The 18,372-nt window shown below is 35.5% G+C and overlaps 3 protein-coding genes across 9 annotated transcripts in view; 1 reads left to right on the top strand and 2 right to left on the bottom strand.

Moving 5' to 3' along the window:
- Positions 1–7,700, bottom strand: part of LOC109151255 (E3 ubiquitin-protein ligase PUB24-like) — an 11,730-nt gene extending 4,030 nt beyond the window's left edge. Inside the window, exon 1 of the mRNA XM_019299177.1 lies at positions 7,653–7,700. The gene's annotated coding sequence lies outside the window, so the exon portion shown is untranslated. The remainder of the gene's footprint in view (positions 1–7,652) is intronic.
- Positions 7,701–8,402: 702 nt separating this feature from the next.
- LOC109150250 (BTB/POZ domain-containing protein At3g05675) lies at positions 8,403–12,152 on the top strand. Of its 5 annotated transcripts, none has more exons than XM_019298184.1 (4): positions 8,403–8,515; positions 9,383–9,439; positions 10,159–11,463; positions 11,782–12,152. In XM_019298184.1, exons 2-4 carry the CDS (start codon positions 9,428–9,430, stop codon positions 11,887–11,889), a joined length of 1,425 nt encoding a protein of 474 aa, XP_019153729.1. In that variant the 5' UTR covers positions 8,403–8,515; positions 9,383–9,427; the 3' UTR covers positions 11,890–12,152. The 5 variants fall into 5 exon arrangements, with proteins under 5 accessions (XP_019153729.1, XP_019153724.1, XP_019153725.1 ...); XM_019298179.1 differs by having other exon boundaries at positions 10,115–11,463; XM_019298180.1 differs by having other exon boundaries at positions 9,291–9,439.
- Positions 12,153–14,005: 1,853 nt separating this feature from the next.
- Positions 14,006–18,120, bottom strand: LOC109150234 (BEL1-like homeodomain protein 1). 3 transcript variants are annotated; one of them, XM_019298165.1, is made up of 8 exons: positions 17,905–18,120; positions 17,745–17,813; positions 17,474–17,566; positions 16,448–17,320; positions 15,879–16,255; positions 15,726–15,786; positions 14,925–15,132; positions 14,006–14,891 (listed from the first exon to the last, which is right to left on the bottom strand). In XM_019298165.1, exons 4-8 carry the CDS (start codon positions 17,294–17,296, stop codon positions 14,341–14,343), a joined length of 2,046 nt encoding a protein of 681 aa, XP_019153710.1. In that variant the 5' UTR covers positions 17,297–17,320; positions 17,474–17,566; positions 17,745–17,813; positions 17,905–18,120; the 3' UTR covers positions 14,006–14,340. The 3 variants fall into 3 exon arrangements, with proteins under 3 accessions (XP_019153710.1, XP_019153693.1, XP_019153701.1); XM_019298148.1 differs by having other exon boundaries at positions 14,006–15,132; XM_019298156.1 differs by lacking the exons at positions 17,474–17,566; positions 17,745–17,813; positions 17,905–18,120 and having other exon boundaries at positions 14,006–15,132; positions 16,448–17,430.
- Positions 18,121–18,372: the final 252 nt, after the last annotated feature.

The following is an 18,372-nucleotide window of genomic DNA, read 5'->3' as shown; positions in this document are numbered from 1 at the left end:
TGGACATAAATGAGGGATATAACTTTGATTGAGACTTATTTTGTTTTTATTAGATTAGATTTATTAGCTATTTATGAATTATTAATTGAATTGAAACGTCAATTTAAAAGTGAATATTATGGAATGATTATTTTATGAGAAAATATAGTAATATATTCATTTATTATAATATTTATTAGCTATGAATTATTATTAATTGAAACGTCAATTTAAAAGTGAAAATTATAGAATGATTATTTTATGAGAAAAATATAGTAATATATTCATTTATATGTATAGTTATTAGTTATGAATAATTCTCAGTGATCCTCTAAAAAAAAATCTCAGATCAAGATATTAGCTACTTGTACAGGTTTAGTTCATTGATTCAGTAGACAGTACTTCAGAGGCCAAACTCGAACTTTGACAGCTACAATATAAGAATTATATCTTTATATCTAAAGTGAACAGACGATCCTTTGTGTGCATCGACATTTGACAAAGGATTTATATCCTCCCAATGTTTTGTGGGATCGGGCTGTGAAGACCTTGGAGTTGGGAATTAACCTTTTGGGAGAAGATATTAAGTTCCATAAAAAAAATTTGTCTTTTAGTTCTAACTTGTTTCAAACTAACTTCGAGTCCAACTAAACTTAAAATTGATTTTTTTTTTTTTTATAGAAAAAAAAAAAGTCAGTATACAACATCCAAATTAAAGCTTATCAATTCAAGCAAATCCTTATATGGCATGCATAAAACCATAAGTATTGTTTTACTATATAAATATCTAACATTATCTCTTCCCCATATGTCCATTATGCATGCCTATCAAGCTTCGTATTTTTTTTTTTTTTTTTTTTTTTGTGTGGATGTTGGTTTAAATAAATCAAAATGCACAAAATTAAATGTGTAAATCACAGAGACTTAGCGATTCATCAGGTGGGAGGACTAGTGTCTGATGCCTATACAATAAGGAACCCACCACACATTGGGTGGAATTTCCACACTCCGGTTGCTAGGGTTCAATCATGTGTCATTGCTCACAATTTACCACCTAAGAATCACCTAAGTTAGCCATGCGAGCAATATGCATCATATACTATCACATCGTATGGTGAAAAAATTTGTTCAGTCGTGTAACCCCAAACAATTTAATATTGGATCACACTCGTGTGAGACTGTCTCACGAATCCTTATCCATGAGATGGATCGTATTTGGGTCGAGTCAATATGAAAATATAATACTTATACTGAAAATGTAATACTAATTAGGAATAAAGTGTTTGTTACTTATGAGAAATTGTAATATTATTGAGGACAAATGTAATACTTTTATATTTTGATGTAAAAATATTACATTTTTCATCAAAAATATTACATTTTTCCTTATAAGTAATGTTGGTAAGTGTCCCATACAATACTTATAAGGAAAAAAATGTAATACTTTAGGAAAATTATAATACTTTTACATAAAAAAATTTTAAAAGTATTATATTTTCTTTCCAAAGTATTACATTTCTCTATATAAGTAATAAACATTTTATTTTTGATTTAGTATTACATTTCATCTTGACCTAGCTGTCTCAATGATAAGAACGGTCTCACACAAGTTTATCCATTCAATGTTTATGCATGCATAATCTTTTTGAAACATATTCTAATTTTTGTTCCTTATTTAAAATTTAAATTTTAAATATATGTCGATTTGGTGCACTTAAAGACATTGCATATGTTTGGTATTGAGATATTATATTGTAAATTGTATAGTTATCATTTAAAAAGAAAAAAAAATAATTTGAGATAAGGTTTAGACAATACTTTGATCCATATAATTACAATCATTGCATTTTAATATGATTTTTATATAAAAAAAAAGGAAATAATATACGTGGAAGTATCAATCTTGTCAGTAATTAAATTGTATGGAACTTATAGAGGTGTGGGTAAGTATTTTTTGATCTAACTAGAAGTTTTGTGTTCTAGTAGAGTGAGTGCTTTATCACTCTTGAAATCCTACCTAGCACAAATAGAATTAATTTTGATATGTAGTTGTAATTTTTTTTTTTTTTTTTGAATGGGGTATGTAGTTGTAGATAATTGGTTATATATATATATATATATATATATATATATATATATATATATATATATATATATATAACCAATTATATATACACACACACACAAAGTGAGAGTTATAATTTTTTTTTTCTTTTAATTTCATTAAGGCATCTGAAAGTAGTATAATCAACATATTTCGAACTTAAAAGCTTAACGGAGGGAACTAGAAGTCTTACCAATCATGTTCTCTAGAAGGCTTATCATATTTTGCGTAGTCTATGGGAAAAGAAGAAGAAGATTTTGCCTAGTCTAGTTTAAATTAAATGCTTTTATAAGTACATATTTAAAGTGAAATTTTCAATTTTCAACAAATACAAGTTTTTTTTTTTTTTTTGTAAGTAAAAAAACTCACTTGAAAATTATTTTTATTTTTATTTTTTTTCATCAATAATGTCAAACTGATATAGATGAGACACGAATCTAAAACATTTTCAATAGAAAATAACAACGATATCATCGATCACAAGTAGTAAGAGTAATTAACGTGGAAAAAAAATACGCAAGGGCTTAACTCACTAGTTCAACAAGCAGAATTTAGGTGAAGAGAAAAGTTTTGAACTCGGCAGCGGTAATGTAGAAATTATACTCAAGGTAGATAGAATCCTTATGTTGCTGAGCCACTGAATTACCATGATTTACATCTTCTTTAATGTTTTGTCTGATCGGATTATGTGAGGCTCTTGAGGTTGAGTATTCAATCTTGTGGGAGAAGAATTAACGTGAAAAAAACTTAGAAAACAAAAGAGAATTGGAGATTCAAACAAGATTACAAGAAAGTGGCACCAAAATAGTCCAAGGATGGAATAGTTTGGTCAACAGATTCAAAACGTAAGAGTTCAGATAAATGAACGAACAAATATGGTTAATACTTAATAGGTGTCGTGACCCACGCTCCAATTTAATCACCTAAAATTCGTAATTATTATTGTTAATGATGTTTCTTAAAACTCACAAGTGGTCAATAAGCCAAGTCAACGGTCCACCTGACTTAATCAAGTGTTAAGTGATCACATTGACTGACCTGACTCACCACATCTTTCCACAATCGACTTCACCAGAAATAAATATCTTGTTGCAACACTTCTCGTAAATATAAAATTTACATTTCGCTCCCGGAATTTAACGTCGTTGGTTCGTCACTTGATTTAAAGGTCATGATTAGAGCGCGACGATGTGAAAGTTTAAATCCGACGAAAAACATAAATGAGAAAAAGACCCAAAGATGCTGAAAGACAGGGGTAGATCTACAATGGGGGCAGTTGCCCTCCCCCCATCCCCTTTACATATATTATATGTATAGATCCCTTATATATATATACACACACACATAGACTAAACGTGTATAAATATTACACTAAACGTGTAAAAAATCTTATTTTATTATTATAATAATATAAAACTATAGACTCTTATGAATGATAGTGATAAAATTCCAATGTATTAGTTTACATTAAGGATGTAATTTACCCTTAAAACCTCCCATTAACCACTTGTTAGTAAAACCAAATTAAAATTCACATTAGGCACTATACATACATATTGAGTATTATTGACAAGAAATTTTAATAAAACCTACCCTATTTTAGTAAAACTACTTAACTGAACAAATAATTCAAAATAAGTTAATAATTTTATTTTACTACTCTGTAATTGTTTCAAATACTAAAAACAGAAGATGTATATGAAATTGATTTTGTTATAATTAAGACATGTAACAGATAATGTTCTCCACTAAGTATTTATAATGTCTCTAAGATAGGAGCAAGAGATAAAGGTCTCTAAATATAATCTTTAAAATAGATCAAAACGTGGGCATTGGGGTGATGATACGCAATTTTTTTTTTTTTTTTTTTTTTTTTTTTTTTTTGAAATATGATATGTAAAAATTGAGTTTTTTGCATTTTTGGTCCCACGACTATAGTGACACTAGCAGAATTGATCCACGACTTTTGAACCTTGCAATTTTAGTCCACGACTATTGATTTTTTTGCAAAAATGGTCCTTCCGACCACTTTTCCGTCAAAATTCCACCGGATTTTTTTTTTATTATCCATTTTTAACAGGGCTAAAATTGATATTTTACTTATCTCAAAATATAAAGGAAATACATAAAACGGAAAGGTAAAAGTGATTGCATTTGAGAATCTCCTCCGCTTCTCTCGCCAGAAATCTATACAACGAAGCTTTTCCGATGTCTTCGGATGATCCCGCAAGCGTGCTGGCTCCGCCTCCAATGCTGCTGCCGGATAACCCAACTAGCCCGGGAAACGCCATGGCCGCTCCGCCGCTTACTGACAGCCCTACCTGCTCCAGGAACTCCGCCGCCTGGGGCAGTAGTATGTAGCCCAGTAATATTGTATGTAGTCAAATGTCAATTTTTTTCTTTTATTTTTTGAGATAAGTAAAATGTCAATTTTAGCCCTGTTAAAAATGGATAAAAAAAATTTTCCGGTGGAATTTTGACGGAAAAGTGGTCGGAAGGACCATTTTTGTAAAAAAATCAATAGTCGTGGACTAAAATTGCAAGGTTCAAAAGTCGTGGATCAATTCTGCTAGTGTCACTATAGTCGTGCAACCAAAAGTGCAAAAAACTCTGCAAAAATTTGATCGAATTGATAAGTCAAAAATAAAAAATCAAATGTTGTCGATAGCCGACACTACACATGCGCTTAGTCGACATTTCATGTACACTTAACTTGCTTGTACTTCGTCATATGTTTACAAGTACACATACAACCTTCATTCAAAGGAATCATTCTGACTCACTAGATACATAGAGCATCTCCTTATACTAATATAAAATTCATAACGACAAATAATTATTAAAAAATTTTAAAAGAAAGTTGGGTGACGTAATTAGAGGTATAAACGAGATAAGTTGAGCTCGAATAGTTAAAGCTTAAAATTCGAAGCTTAGCTTAACTAGACTCGAGTTCAAACTTGACTTGATTACACTTATTAAAGTTTTTTATTTTTAGGTGATAATAATAATAATAATAATAATAATAATAATAATAATAATAATAATAATTTACATCTAAATATCATAGCAAACTCAATACTAAATCTCAATTATAGTCATTTTATAAATATATAACTATATTAGTTACATTTGTAATATTATATTTATATTAGAAATAAAAATATAAAATGTTTTAAAAAGTTCAATTAGGCTCAGCTCGTGAGAGTCCAGTATTAAGAGGTTTGAATTTGGCTCCTTATTGAAACTACTCGAGCTCGTAGTTGACTCGACAATAGTCGAATCAAATTCAAATATTTATCTAGTCGTGCTTGAGTAGCTTGGTTCATTACACCCCTAGACGCAATTCTCTATCTTTTTAAATGATATTTTAAATATGGTAAAAATTTGTATAAGACTGTCTCATGGATCTTTATCCGTGAGACGGTTCGGGTTAAGATAAAAATGTAAAATTTATACTGAAAAAATGTAATATTGATTAATATATAAAAATGTAAAACTAATCAGGAATAAAATGTTTGTTACTTATAAGAAAAAATGTAATAATTTTAAGAAGAATGTAATACTTTTATATTTTGATTTAAAAGTATTACATTTTCACTTAGGAGTAACAAGTACTTTATTCATGATTAGTATTACATTTTTCGTATCATATTTTCATATTGATCCGACCCGTCTTACGAATAAGGATATGTGAGATGGTCTCACTCTTTAAATATATTGTATACTGAATTTGGGAATAATGTAAAGATTGTTCTCACCGTATATAATTTTGACAAATATTCTTGTTCGGCCGTATGCATATACATATATATTAGGTGTGTTCAAAAAAAAAAAATACATATATATTAGGTGACAAATTATTTTCATTTCTTTATATCGAATAGTGGCATGTAAATTTGTCATACCACAACAGGTAATCATCAACCATCAGATATTGATGAGATATACATTTCGCACAAACTTTGTTATACAGTTTTTTTTTTTTTTTTTTTTTTTTTTAAGGTTAAATTTTAAAGTTTATTTTACTTTTTGTTCACAATTATATTGATATTTTCAATTTAAATTTCTGTTTTCAATATAATTTACCTTTTAATTTTGACTTAAAACAACATTTAAGTTTTAGTTTAAAATATCCCCACTTCGTAAACATTTAACCAAATTTCATTGTATTGTATGGAAAATGTTATGTATACCCCTATTTTTTACTCCTAATTTTTACTCTATCACACAAAATCTTGATGTAGACATTTGTACTAAGACTTACATGAAAAAAATAACTTATCAACGCCCGCCATACTAGAAAGTAAAATTGAGAGAGTAAGATTTGAGAGTACATATAATATCGATCTTCAAATAAAGGACAAAAAGAGGGTATAATAAGAAAATCAGTCCAATCTAGCCTAGAAACAAACTCATGAGCTAACAAATGGGTATTCAATTCACAAAGCACTTAACAAACGAGATATAAATATGAATAAAATAACTCAACAATATATATCTCTAATATCATGTAAAATTAAATCAAAGGAGCTGAGGATTCTTTAGCAACATGGTCTAAGCCTTGGACAACTAGAATAGCATCAATTTCAACTTGGACTCTGAAAAGATTTTTGGCCAGATGAGTGTTATCCTGAATTGCCATTGCGTTTTCTTCTTTTTTGAGAGCAAAACCTATTCCCAAGCTGCAACTTAATTTAGATTGCGTTTGATTGGGAATTTTGCACTCTATTATGGAATATATATATATATATATATATATATATATATATATAGACAAAGGATCAAGTGCGAAAGCTCTCCCAAAACATGCGGATTCATCATAATCATTGATCTTGGCAAAATCAACAATTCAGAATGAAGATAAATTTTTTAAAAAAAATGGTGGTATTATGGTAATTTTTACGTATTGTTGAAAGCTTAAGGTGCGTATTTTCAAAGTGGCTTAAAGTGCGTCATTTTAACACTTAAGGTGCATCATTTTAACACTTATGGTGTATCATTTCTACACTTCTGATCTCAATTAATTCCGTAACATGAGAATTAATACCTAGAACTGTACTCTGAAGAGTGGCTCTAATAATGGTTTGAAACGTGAGTAGTTTGAGAGGTAACTACTCCTAATGGTACCTTTCGAAAGGTACCCGCAAAGTTACGAGAACTGACCTTTCGGATTGTAAAGCTTAAGGTGCGTCAGTTCTACACTTAAGTGCACCACTTTAACACTTAAGGTGTGTCATTTTAACACTTAATGTGCGTTAGTTCTACACTTAAGATGCTTCATTTTAACACTTAAGGTGCGCCATTTTAACAATTAAGGTGTGTCATTTTAACACTTAAGGTGCGTCAATACAATACTTAGGTGCGTCAATTTGAAACTTAAATGCGTAAGTTTGAACCTTAAGGTGCATCGGTTCAACAATGGTAAGAGGAGGTCATTCGCATCTAGTTCCCAAGAAGCGCGTTTTTTTAAAATTTTTTTTAAAAAAATTTCCTTGATTTGAGCCGTTGATTTAGATCAACGGATCAGATCTCACCGCATCTTTCATCTGGGAGACTCTCGCATGTGAACCATCCCCTATATATATATATATATATATATATATATATATATATATATATATATATATAACACACACACACATACATACACACGCGCACAAATACACATGTATGCGTGTATATAATTAATTAATTAATTATTTATTTATTTTGATTTCAATACCTATTTACTATCAAACAAAGACTCATTCTACAAACTCATTATCATTTCCAAATATTTAATTTCAATGTCTGAACCAAAACACCACCTACTATGTTAGGTTTGAACATATAATAACTTATTATTATTCCAATGTCACAGGTTCAATTTTTACTAGTAACTTCTAATGTTGTTTATTAGTTTCTTTAGCAATGTTAAAAAAAAACTAATTGAAGTTTCACCTTTCACTAGATTCAATTCATCCCCATTTCCCAGTTCTAATTCCGCCTTTTGAATCAACAACCTATTCGTATGTTCCTTGCCTCCTTGGCAATGCACATTTTCCGAAGCTGAAATCGTCTTTCTTGCGATGAAGAAACAGCAAAGGTTTAACACTTCCATGGCAACACAAGTGTAGTACTCCGTAATTTAGAACAAAAGATATTATTTAGCTTTAATTACATTATATAATATAATTAATCTTATTAAAATAAAATAAAATAGTTATAATTACAATAATTTTTAAATTATTACAAATTGTATTAAAAAAAAACATGTATAACACCTATACACCAATAACGTATTAAATATTTTTTGTGAATAAATAAAGAAACAGTGTACAACTTGGTAGCAAGTGGGAAGGTAAGGTAGAACAGAACTCAATTCCCCCCAACTTGTGCTGTCTGCTTCGCATCGCACGTACTGAATCCACTCCACCGCTTCAACAAGAAAAGGTATGTTTCTTCTCAATCCAAATTTCTACTTGCCTTCAACCTAATACTACATCGGATACTGCTCCCCACACATCAATAATCAACAAATTCTTGATTAATCTTAGATTCTATCATCTTTATGTGCTGTTTAGTTCAACACCCATGGGCTGCATTTCATTTTTTTTTTTTTTCAATTCATATTTCAGTTCTATGAATTAATAAAGAAAGGGGTAGATGTGGGCAGTACTGGATGGCAATAAACTTTACCCATTTTTGTTATTTGGGTGGACCATTTAATTAACTTGTGTTCAATCTGGAGTTGTTGAAGAAAGTTTTGTTTTTTTTTTTTTTTAAAGTATTGTTACATAAAGTTTGAGTCTTTATGGATGTTCTGGATCTTTTGATTGCTTACTGGGCCTGTTCTTTTGAGGCTTCAGATTCATTCTTCAGATGATTAGAACTAAGCTTTGAGTTGCCTAACCTTTGATGTATGATGCTTGTCAGATTTTTTGAGTGTTTGTGCATAGTTCAAGAAGGGTTTTCTCCTTTATGGCAAATATACTATATAGTCTTCATCATTTATTTGATGACTTGTTAGAAACCTCTGTGTGGTAATTCAAGAATGTCACCTTTTATAAATCCTCTTGAGACTTCAGACTTTCTTTTCTTATTGGTTGGGTTTCTATTTATGTTTGACATTTGCACTATTTGGGTCCTGACGGGGTGTAAATGTCTACTGTTTGCTATTGTTTGTTATGTAAGAATGTAACAAATTTCGTGTTTATTTTCTGACCAGGTTTAGTGTTCGTTGCTCGTGCTCTTTATACACTCATCTAGGAGAATTCCTCTGTACCATTTTATCCTATCCATATTCTTTATTGCTTACAGGTGATGCAATGAATAGAAGCTGAAGCGATTAGTTTTGGTTGTTTGATGGATTCACATGTGAGTTTCTTGACCTCTTTGAATGATCCTAAAATTTTGAGTCCTTACCTATTTTGGAGCCATTTTTACTGAAAGCAATTGTCGGGCTTGTGATAGCATTGATATTATAAACATGTTTAGTGTCACTTTTGAAATGATGATTAGAATGTTGGTATTCTTGTGGTGGCCAAGTTTTTGCTTGTTGAATGTTAGGTCCTGGGTTTAAGCCCGGGAAATAGCCCTATAGAACAGAGTGTTCGTTTTTCACTCTGGGAAAATGTAGTACTACATTTAGTTTTAGATGTGGAAGCATAAACATTATATGTTGAGTTTGTCTCATATATGGATTGGGAATATGAGTTTGTCTTATATAAAGAATAAGAGTAAAGCGGATTGTATAGGGATTAGATGCCTATAAATATGTTGGTTGTATCCCATCACCAGTATCACCATCACAAGTAATAAAAGAATAGTTTCACTCCCGTGGACGTAGGCACATTACTGAACCACGTAAATCTTGCTTTCTTTCTTTCTGCCATTATTATTGTTTCTTGTTCTTGTTGTCTCAACATTATACTTGTTAATAGTTTTTTATCTGCTAGTAGTATACGGAGTAAATGTTATGTATTGAAAGTTTATTAGCCAGTTAAATTTGCTCTATCATAAATCACACTGCCGGACTGCTGGATTTTGCAGAACTGCTTCTTACGTTCTTCTCTCCTATTATGTTCTACATTCAGCTAAATGAATCAAAAACACCGAGCAGGATCGGAGATCGACCGACCAGTGATGTTGTAGTGAGGATTAGAACACAGGATGGTCGCGATCACAGGGTTTATTGTCATTCTCATATCCTTGTCCAACAGAGCAAGTACTTTGCTGACCGATTATCCGATACCTGGCCAACATGTCAGATTCTTGATTCACGCAACTGTGTTGAGGTTCATTGCGAAGAATCTGACTTGGACTACTATGTCAATGTCCTTCGACTCTTCTATGTCGTTTCAGATTCTTCAGTGACTGATATTTGCCAAGGTGTCAGGAGTGCACTTGGCATTTTACGGGCGGCTTTCAAGCTCGGGTGCCCACAGATTATTACGGCGTGTGCGGAATACTTGGAAGCCGTTCCCTGGGAAGAAACGGAGGAGGAGGATATCCTAAAAACGATTCCGGGCATGGGGTCCCAAGTGGCACCGGTTATTGCTCGCCTACAACCCGTTCTTCCTTCTGCTGTGGTCAAAATATTCCTCTCAACAATGCAATTTGCCACTTCCTTGCCTCCCGATTCTTTGAACGATCTAAAAACGACAGCTCAAGAACAGCTCGAGTACATGGTTGTTGAAGATGATGATGCTCCTCTGTTAACGGCCGATAATGAGATAAAACTAGAGGTAGTGCAATGCATTAAGAGACTGCTCGATAGGTTTAGCCAACTCGTAGAGTCTTTACTGTGCGATGTCCAAGAATCGATATCCGAGGACGGGAAATTGCAGTTATTTAAGTCGTGTTTATCGGATTTATCCTGGGCTTGCCAGATATTAACGAAATTGGAGATTATGAGAGATTTTGTTCACAGATGGACAGAGATATCAGTTAAAATAATAAAGGTTGTTCAGCAGTTGAGCCCCGAAGCTGAAACAATCGGGACCAAATTGAAGGTTCTTGAGGTGGCGGCAAAAGTCCTAGAGGCAATAGGATATGGCACGGTTATTCTGCCCGCGACGAAGCGCCTCCACATGGCAAAGGTCTGGCTTCCGTTTGTCCGGGCAATTAAGCCTTTGAGTGATTCGGTGACTGCCGACAGTGACGATGATCTGATTCCGAAAATAGACGGTGATCTATGGCAATCCTTAGAGGCGTCGTTTGTTTCAATGATACTTACATTGCCCTCGGCAGATCAGGCGGAGATCTTGACGGAGTGGTGGACAAACCAGCATGTCCAGTATCCAGACCTCACCGAGGCCTTTGAAGCGTGGTGTTATAGATCCAAGGCTGCCAAGCGAAGGCTGGCAATGCTCGAAGGAGATCATAGCACCGCCAATCCAGTATGATCACTTCTTCCGACAGATTAGAACACCGTTTTGTCAATCTAATCGTTAGGAACTGGAAATTTTTTTCTTCTGTTCTCGACATGGCTAAAATGGTCTCGGTTTTGTAAATTCATACCCGTACTTCTGGCACCCCATTCCGTTCGATTGTTTTAATCGTGGGGCCTTTTGTAAAACTCGAGTTGTGCTCGATTAATAGATTCTTTGCAATGGTTAATCAAGTTCATCTTCCAGCCTTGAAGACATCATATCCATCATTTTCTCACCATATATTGTTAGATTAATTAGCATTAACAGATGTTGCTGGTTTTGTAGATTTTCTTAATGGATCTGAGAGGCGGTCCAGATAAGGTCTTCACTTCAGTGGTCCTCGACCTCGGGAAAAAGCATTGCTTTAGGCATCTTGCCATGAAAAGCCAGTGAAAGAGTCCTCATTGGTTAAGCAATATGGTAAAGATGAAAGATTTCGGCAACAGAATTATTCTTCAAGTGGTTTGCATCCACAAGCAAGTACCAATTCAGGTTCACTTCCCTTTCATCAGATCAATAAACATCCAACCAAGAAACTCCGGTTTCTGTTTTTGGCTTTATTCTCTTGGAATGTTGAAGATATGATGATATTCCGTTGAAACTTTCTTCATAACACTTGTGGTTATAAAGATTGAATAGGCTTATTCTTATGCACACAACTTGCTCCATTGGCGCTTAGTGCTAATGCTACATGTGTAGGGCTGTGTAGCAAAACATTAGGGATTGTTTCAACACTAATCGAGTTGTTATACCAAGACCAGAGTTCATATTGCATTGTGAACTCTGATACAAAAATTTCGTACCTTCAGTTAACATATTCTGTATCTACAATAAACAAATAACTTGATAATTGCTGACACATAATATGATAGCTACAAGTACAAAAACTATCAATTGTAGGTACATAATGTGTCAACTATAGATACAGAATCTGACTTGATAATTGCTGACACATAACATGATAGTTACATGTACAGAAACTATTAACTGCAGGTATAAAATGTGTCAGCTATAGATACAGAATCTGAAGGTTATTTTTGGACCAGGGTCTACAATGCAAGGTAGACTCTGGTCCATGTATAATTTGCCCCTACTTTGATACTTATTTTATGGTTTATTATAACTTCATCTCGACTGTTAAGAGCCCACATTGAAAAATAAGAGAGAAACATGGGTTTATAAGACCCCATGAGTTAAACACTTAAACTAGCTAATTGATTGAATTCTTTGTGTAGTTTGACCATGTGCATTATAGCACAGTGGAGTGACCTGGACCAATCTTAGATTCTAACATGGTATCAGAGTTATATGCTGAAATCATGGTGGTAGGGGTACAAGAATAAAGCCAAAACATTGGGGATAAGTATAAAGTATGCAAATTGCCACTCTTTTTCCACTCTAATGGGCTCAAAAGTCAAAAGAACTATTAGATATAGATATTTGGTAGTTTTTCTTCTCAAGGCACTGCATCTCATAATCCAAGATTTTGACTTTCATGAACATACTTTTAGCCTTTGGACAATGGCATTGATGAAAACATCATTTAGCTTGGAACCACACGGCCCACACGTATGTTCTAGATAGACCCTAGCTAGTATGGACATTTCATCTAATGTTTTAGGTTAGATACATACATGGTTTTGTGAATATTGTACTAGATATTGTGCAATACCAATATGTTGTTTTTTTTTGAGAACTACCAATATGTTGTTAAGGAACACATACTAATGCAACAGGTTAGTTCAATTCCTAGTTCCTATTTAGACTCATAGGAGGGGGTTCAATAGAGAGAATAGCCGTGTAGCTGTACCAACTTGTTTTGAATTAAAACTTATTAGATGAATTGAGTTACTATGCGATATTATAGACAGAAATAATTGTTTAAGAGAAAATTACGGAAAAAGGATTGTTGTTGATTTTATGGGTTGAATTAGCCAATAAAATGGTATCGGTAGGAATATGCTATTATTATTCTTGGAATTAAGGTTGCCTGGTCAGTGGGCAATGTTCTAAAATTTATGCATTGAGGAAAAGTCGAGTCTCAAGAGACCAATTTGCAAATTCGTGGTACTTGTCTGTATGCACTACTTTCCAAAAGGAAATATGATTCCACCCCAATTTGTAAGGGATTCACAATAGGATCAATTCTATTGATTTTCTCGTCTTGTACCTTGTGTCTCACAACATAGTAGAGTTATTAACTTTCTTTTGGATTGATCAACTAGTTTAAGTTATAGCTCGGGACATTTATTTTTTCCTGCCATGATGAAAAGTCTATGATGACCAAGCTAAGCTAAGGCAAAATTTCTTCATAGCCAGGGCCCCACACTCCGGCCTGGCAAGATAGTATAGTGGTAAATTACGGTGATTCAACGATCCATTAGGTGGGAGGACCAATGCATAGTGCTACATGAGCCCATCAGATTAGGTGTAACTCTATACTGGTTTGCCGGGCTCGATACAAGCTCCTTTTCTTGAAAACTGAATGTACAAATTGTTCTGATAGCAATGAAACTTAACATTATCTTCTTCTATACCATCCCAAATTATGTGTTTTTCCACATCCAATATAACAATCCAATTATCTTATCTGCAACAACAAAATTAATATACAATCCTCAACCACATCTTCTAAAAGCCTAAACTATCCATAAGAACTCTAGTGGTTCTTCTGCAAAGTGTAGACCTGTACTATGTAAAAGCTTTTAATTTTTTTTTGTTTTTCAAGGTTGTTTGCACTAACCATAATGAAATGTCGTTCTTCCTAATAGTTTTGGGAAATGGAAGAAAATAGTGATGAAGATCAGACAAAGAGGAGGACCCTGCAGACAACCTTAAACTCGATCAGGTGACAAAGTCTGGCAACAATTGTGCAGGGAACCTCTTGCGGTTTTGGATGTTGAAGTTGTCGAACACGCTGGTGGGGTGAGCAGATGTCGGAGTGGTCATTCCAGCGACGAAATCATTTGCTTCGGCTTCACCAATCACGACTCCCCTTCCCATTTGATTGGGGAGGAAATTGTGGTGTGTGGCAGACATGGCGGCGGAGAGGTTTTCGCTGTGCTGCAGGCCGAGGGTTAGGGAGACAGCGTTGGTGGAATAAGGCGGGGGGAATTGCTCGGTGGTGAACCGCCCCATTTGCTCCATTGGGTAGGAGCCGAAGGCGGCCATGAAGTTTGTTGATCCCTCCACCAAGGGGAATCCTTCTCGGTTTTGCCTGTCGTTGCCAAATTTCATGAGAGCGGGCATGTCTGAGCCCCCCCGCGGCTTCTTTGGACTTCCCTGAGTAATGCTTTCCATTTCTGAGGGTCCAATGAGGTTGAAACCTGGATGGTTGGCATTCATGGTTATCCCAGTAATAGATGTTGATGCTGCAGTGGACATTACTGGATTATTATTATTATTGGCTTGTTTTGGGGTGTCAATATCATTATTCCTGTCTTGATTTTCTGAGCCAGGGGGAGTTTTGTGTTGCAGAGATGCTGAGCCTTCTTCTTCTTCATCTGCTTCCTCTTTGCTTGTTTTGTCCTCTGCTCCTCCTCCACTCTTTTCTTGCTCCTTGATCTCTTCCAGGTACATCTCTTCCACCATCGGTTTCCATAGCCGAACTCGAGCATTAATGAACCAATTCGACACCTGAATCCATCAAGAAGAAGACACTTTAAAAGATCAATTCTGTAACTGAAAACTTGAAATCTGTTGGGCTGAGGCCTGAAGGGCAAATCCAGCACCAGGTGAATAGGGGATTGTTGGGTTGAGGCTCCAGAAGGGTCAAGTTTGCACATTGGCCCCGTTTGGTAACATAGTTAGCTTATTAGTCAATTTTTGGTTTATTTGACCACTATTAACTATTTGACTTGGTTAAACAACCAATATAATTGTTTGATTAATTAGCTTTTTGTAACTGTTTATTGCTCCAAACCGCTAAAATTCAAAAAGCTACTCAAACTAGATTTCTTGATCAGCTTTTAAAAAAAGTTATTTTGCATGTAATCAGCTATCAACTAAGCCAATTTACCAAACATCTTTCTACAATCAGCTAAGGCAATCAACTAGTTAAATTCACTAACTCAATCAATTAGCAGCTATCAGCTAACAATTATTTACCAAACACTCTTCTTGTCTTTTTAAAATGTGGCGCTGATTGCTACACATGTATTTGGGCGTACTGATAAGCGTTTAATCTTAATCTTAACAAAAACAATTTAATGAATCATTCATTCCCTCACCTGACTCCTAGTAAGGCCTGTCTGTTTAGCCAGCATGATTTTGTCTGAATCCTTGGGATAACTGGACACAGATTGGGACACACAAAGTGAGGAAGCATGATATGATATGATATTTGCATTGCATTTCACAGATTCTTGAAATTCAAAACTTACGGATGGAGGAAATGTTCAAAGAGCCAAGCTCGAAGCACAGAAACTGAACGCTCAGGCAATCCTCTCTGGGGTCTCCAAGCATTGTGCTGGATCATTCCCAACTGTTGCAGAGCCCTCTGTTGTCGGAGCTGGTTGTCCACCATTTTCAGCCGGGACGATGAACCTTCCACCTTCATTCCCACACCCTCTTCCCCTAAGCTCTTGCTCGCCGCTCGTACTTGCCCCAAGATCGCGTCTTTCAGGCACCGGAATTGCTTCGAGATTGTCTGCAACGCCACCGCCGTGTAGGTTCTCGCGGAACCCGGTCCGGCCGCTTGCTCGAACCATGATATTACTATGTGCATCTGCTGATGATATTGTCTGTACCTCTGCTCCACCTACAAAAATCCCATAATTCAATCATCAAGAACAAAATCGAAGAAGAATTCTGTTGAGCGGAGACTGGTGAATGGTCAAATTCAGTGCCCAGAATTGTTGGACAGAAGCCTAAAGTGTCAATTTCAGTACCATATAAGAAAATAAAATTGGACATTTACTACTAACGTACGAATTTTAAGAAAATTTGTTACCTCATCAAGCATGTTTACAAGCTTTGCTTTTTTCATTTGAATTTCTTGCCTCTCTGCAGTAGTGAGCTCGGTGGTGCGGTTACCGCTGCTACTCTCTACTCCGGCTTGTCCCTCGCCGGAGGAGTCTCCGGCGATACTCTTGGCTTGAGAATTAGCTCCTTTGGCTGATGATTCCGGGCCGGTTTTTATTCCCTTGCCGACATTAACAACCTCCTCAAGGAGCTCTTGTGCCGCCTTCAAATACTTGGAACTCAAAATCCTACTTTGAGCGCCATTGGAAACGGCGGAAGCGGAGGAACACGATCCGCCGGATACCCGCACCTGATCGTCGGCGCCGGACGTTGGAGATATAGCCGCAGTCACCATCTGCTGTGTCGACCCGGCCTCGCCCTCGGGCCGGAAATTCCCATGCTGAGACGAGGAGAGGCTCAAGGACAGCCCACCCTGCGCGCGTGTCACCTCACGCGCCGCCGACAATTCAACCGACGACGGCGGCGGCCCGTACATGTTGTTGTTATACTGAGACCTGATGAAGCCGTGGAGGGCGGTGATATCATGCTGCTGAGAGTGCACCGCGGAAGCGTGGGCCTCCTGATGAGACCCCGCGGCCGTGGCAAGCGGGATCCCGACAAACTGTTGCGACTGCGACGGCGGCGGCGGCGCGTGTGACAACGTAACAGCGTTCCCACCAGAAGTGATGGAGTTGAGGAATGCGAAATTGGTCCCCGCCGCCGGTTGGGTGTCAGAGAATCCAACATTTACATACCCAGCAGGGTTCATCAGTATAAGAGTTTGCAACCCATCACCCCCTCCTTGGATTTCCGAGTTTCCATGAAAGTACGTTGCCATCTTTCTCTGTCAACCTAATTATCACTGCACCAAACCCACAAAACATCTTTTCTTATCATTTCTTTGCGTGTACCCGAGGAACACAAAACGTGTCCCTTTTCAACTAAAAGTTTAAACCGATAATCAGACTGTATACTTATATCTTATACAGAACTATATTATATGCTCAACACATACATGAAGGTGAGAGAGAAAAGATTCATCCCATCTAGTTGGTGAAGAAGTGAGAGACCAATTGCTAAGCTAGCTACAATGATGAAACTTGAAACCCTGCAAAATTCAAAAACAACACAATCATTAATCACTACGAAATTTGCTCATATATATACAGACAAAGGGATGGAGAGAATCAAGAACTGGTTATATATTTAACTATAGTAGATATATTTAATTGTTTAAATTTATGATTAGATGACATGATATATCATATATATATATATATGGGTACCTCACGATGGTGGGAAGGAAATCTGTGCACGTGTTCTCACATCATCATCATCATCATAATATGTATAATCTGCGGGAAAAGAAACAGAAGAAAATTATGGTTACAGTGACACATCTGCAGAAACCGCAAAAACACCAAGAAAATTGCAAAGGAAGCACACCCAAAGAGTGAGACCGTACGCCACGCCTTTCTACTTGATCTACAAAGATCTATATATCTGTGGAGTTATTTATAGTATCTGTGTGTATATATATATACCCATCTATAGATATATGAATAGATCGGACAGTGGGAGCTTGTACGTACTATGCAGTTACCTGCCTGACTTATGCTGTCATACTCAAATCAATACTCTCTCTGCAACTTTTTCTTTAAGACTAAAGAGAGAGATATAAGCCTATAAAGGGGGTAGTGGGTAGGGGTAGGGGGATGGGGGATGGGGGATGGGGCTAAAAGTTAAGAGCAAAAGATACCCATCTTTATTCAACTATTTACCCACTCGTTTCACTACTACCATGCACCTCACTATAACCCAAAAGGGATATAATGTAAGTAGTATCAGTAAATTTTTTTTCCTCAAAGATGAGTAATTTTGTGGGAAAAAAAAAAGGTGAGCTTTTTGAGTGCA

This window comes from Ipomoea nil, unplaced genomic scaffold (genome assembly GCF_001879475.1).
Source record: "Ipomoea nil cultivar Tokyo-kokei standard unplaced genomic scaffold, Asagao_1.1 scaffold0268, whole genome shotgun sequence".
Taxonomy (NCBI): Eukaryota; Viridiplantae; Streptophyta; class Magnoliopsida; order Solanales; family Convolvulaceae; genus Ipomoea; species Ipomoea nil.
The sequence above is the reverse complement of the archived record's forward strand: the minus strand, read 5'-3'. Positions and strand labels throughout refer to the sequence as shown.

Bases quoted from the DNA above. Each gene is read 5' to 3' on its own strand.
- LOC109150250 (XM_019298179.1), top strand. From the start codon at position 10,144: ATGTTCTACATTCAGCTAAATGAATCAAAAACACCGAGCAGGATCGGA. The intron at 11,464-11,781 runs GTATGATCACTT...CTGGTTTTGTAG, and splicing joins ATCATAGCACCGCCAATCCA to ATTTTCTTAATGGATCTGAG.
- LOC109150234 (XM_019298148.1), bottom strand. From the start codon at position 17,296: ATGGCAACGTACTTTCATGGAAACTCGGAAATCCAAGGAGGGGGTGAT. The intron at 16,256-16,447 runs GTAACAAATTTT...GGATTTTTGTAG, and splicing joins TTGTAAACATGCTTGATGAG to GTGGAGCAGAGGTACAGACA. The intron at 15,787-15,878 runs GTAAGTTTTGAA...ATCTGTGTCCAG, and splicing joins TTTGAACATTTCCTCCATCC to TTATCCCAAGGATTCAGACA.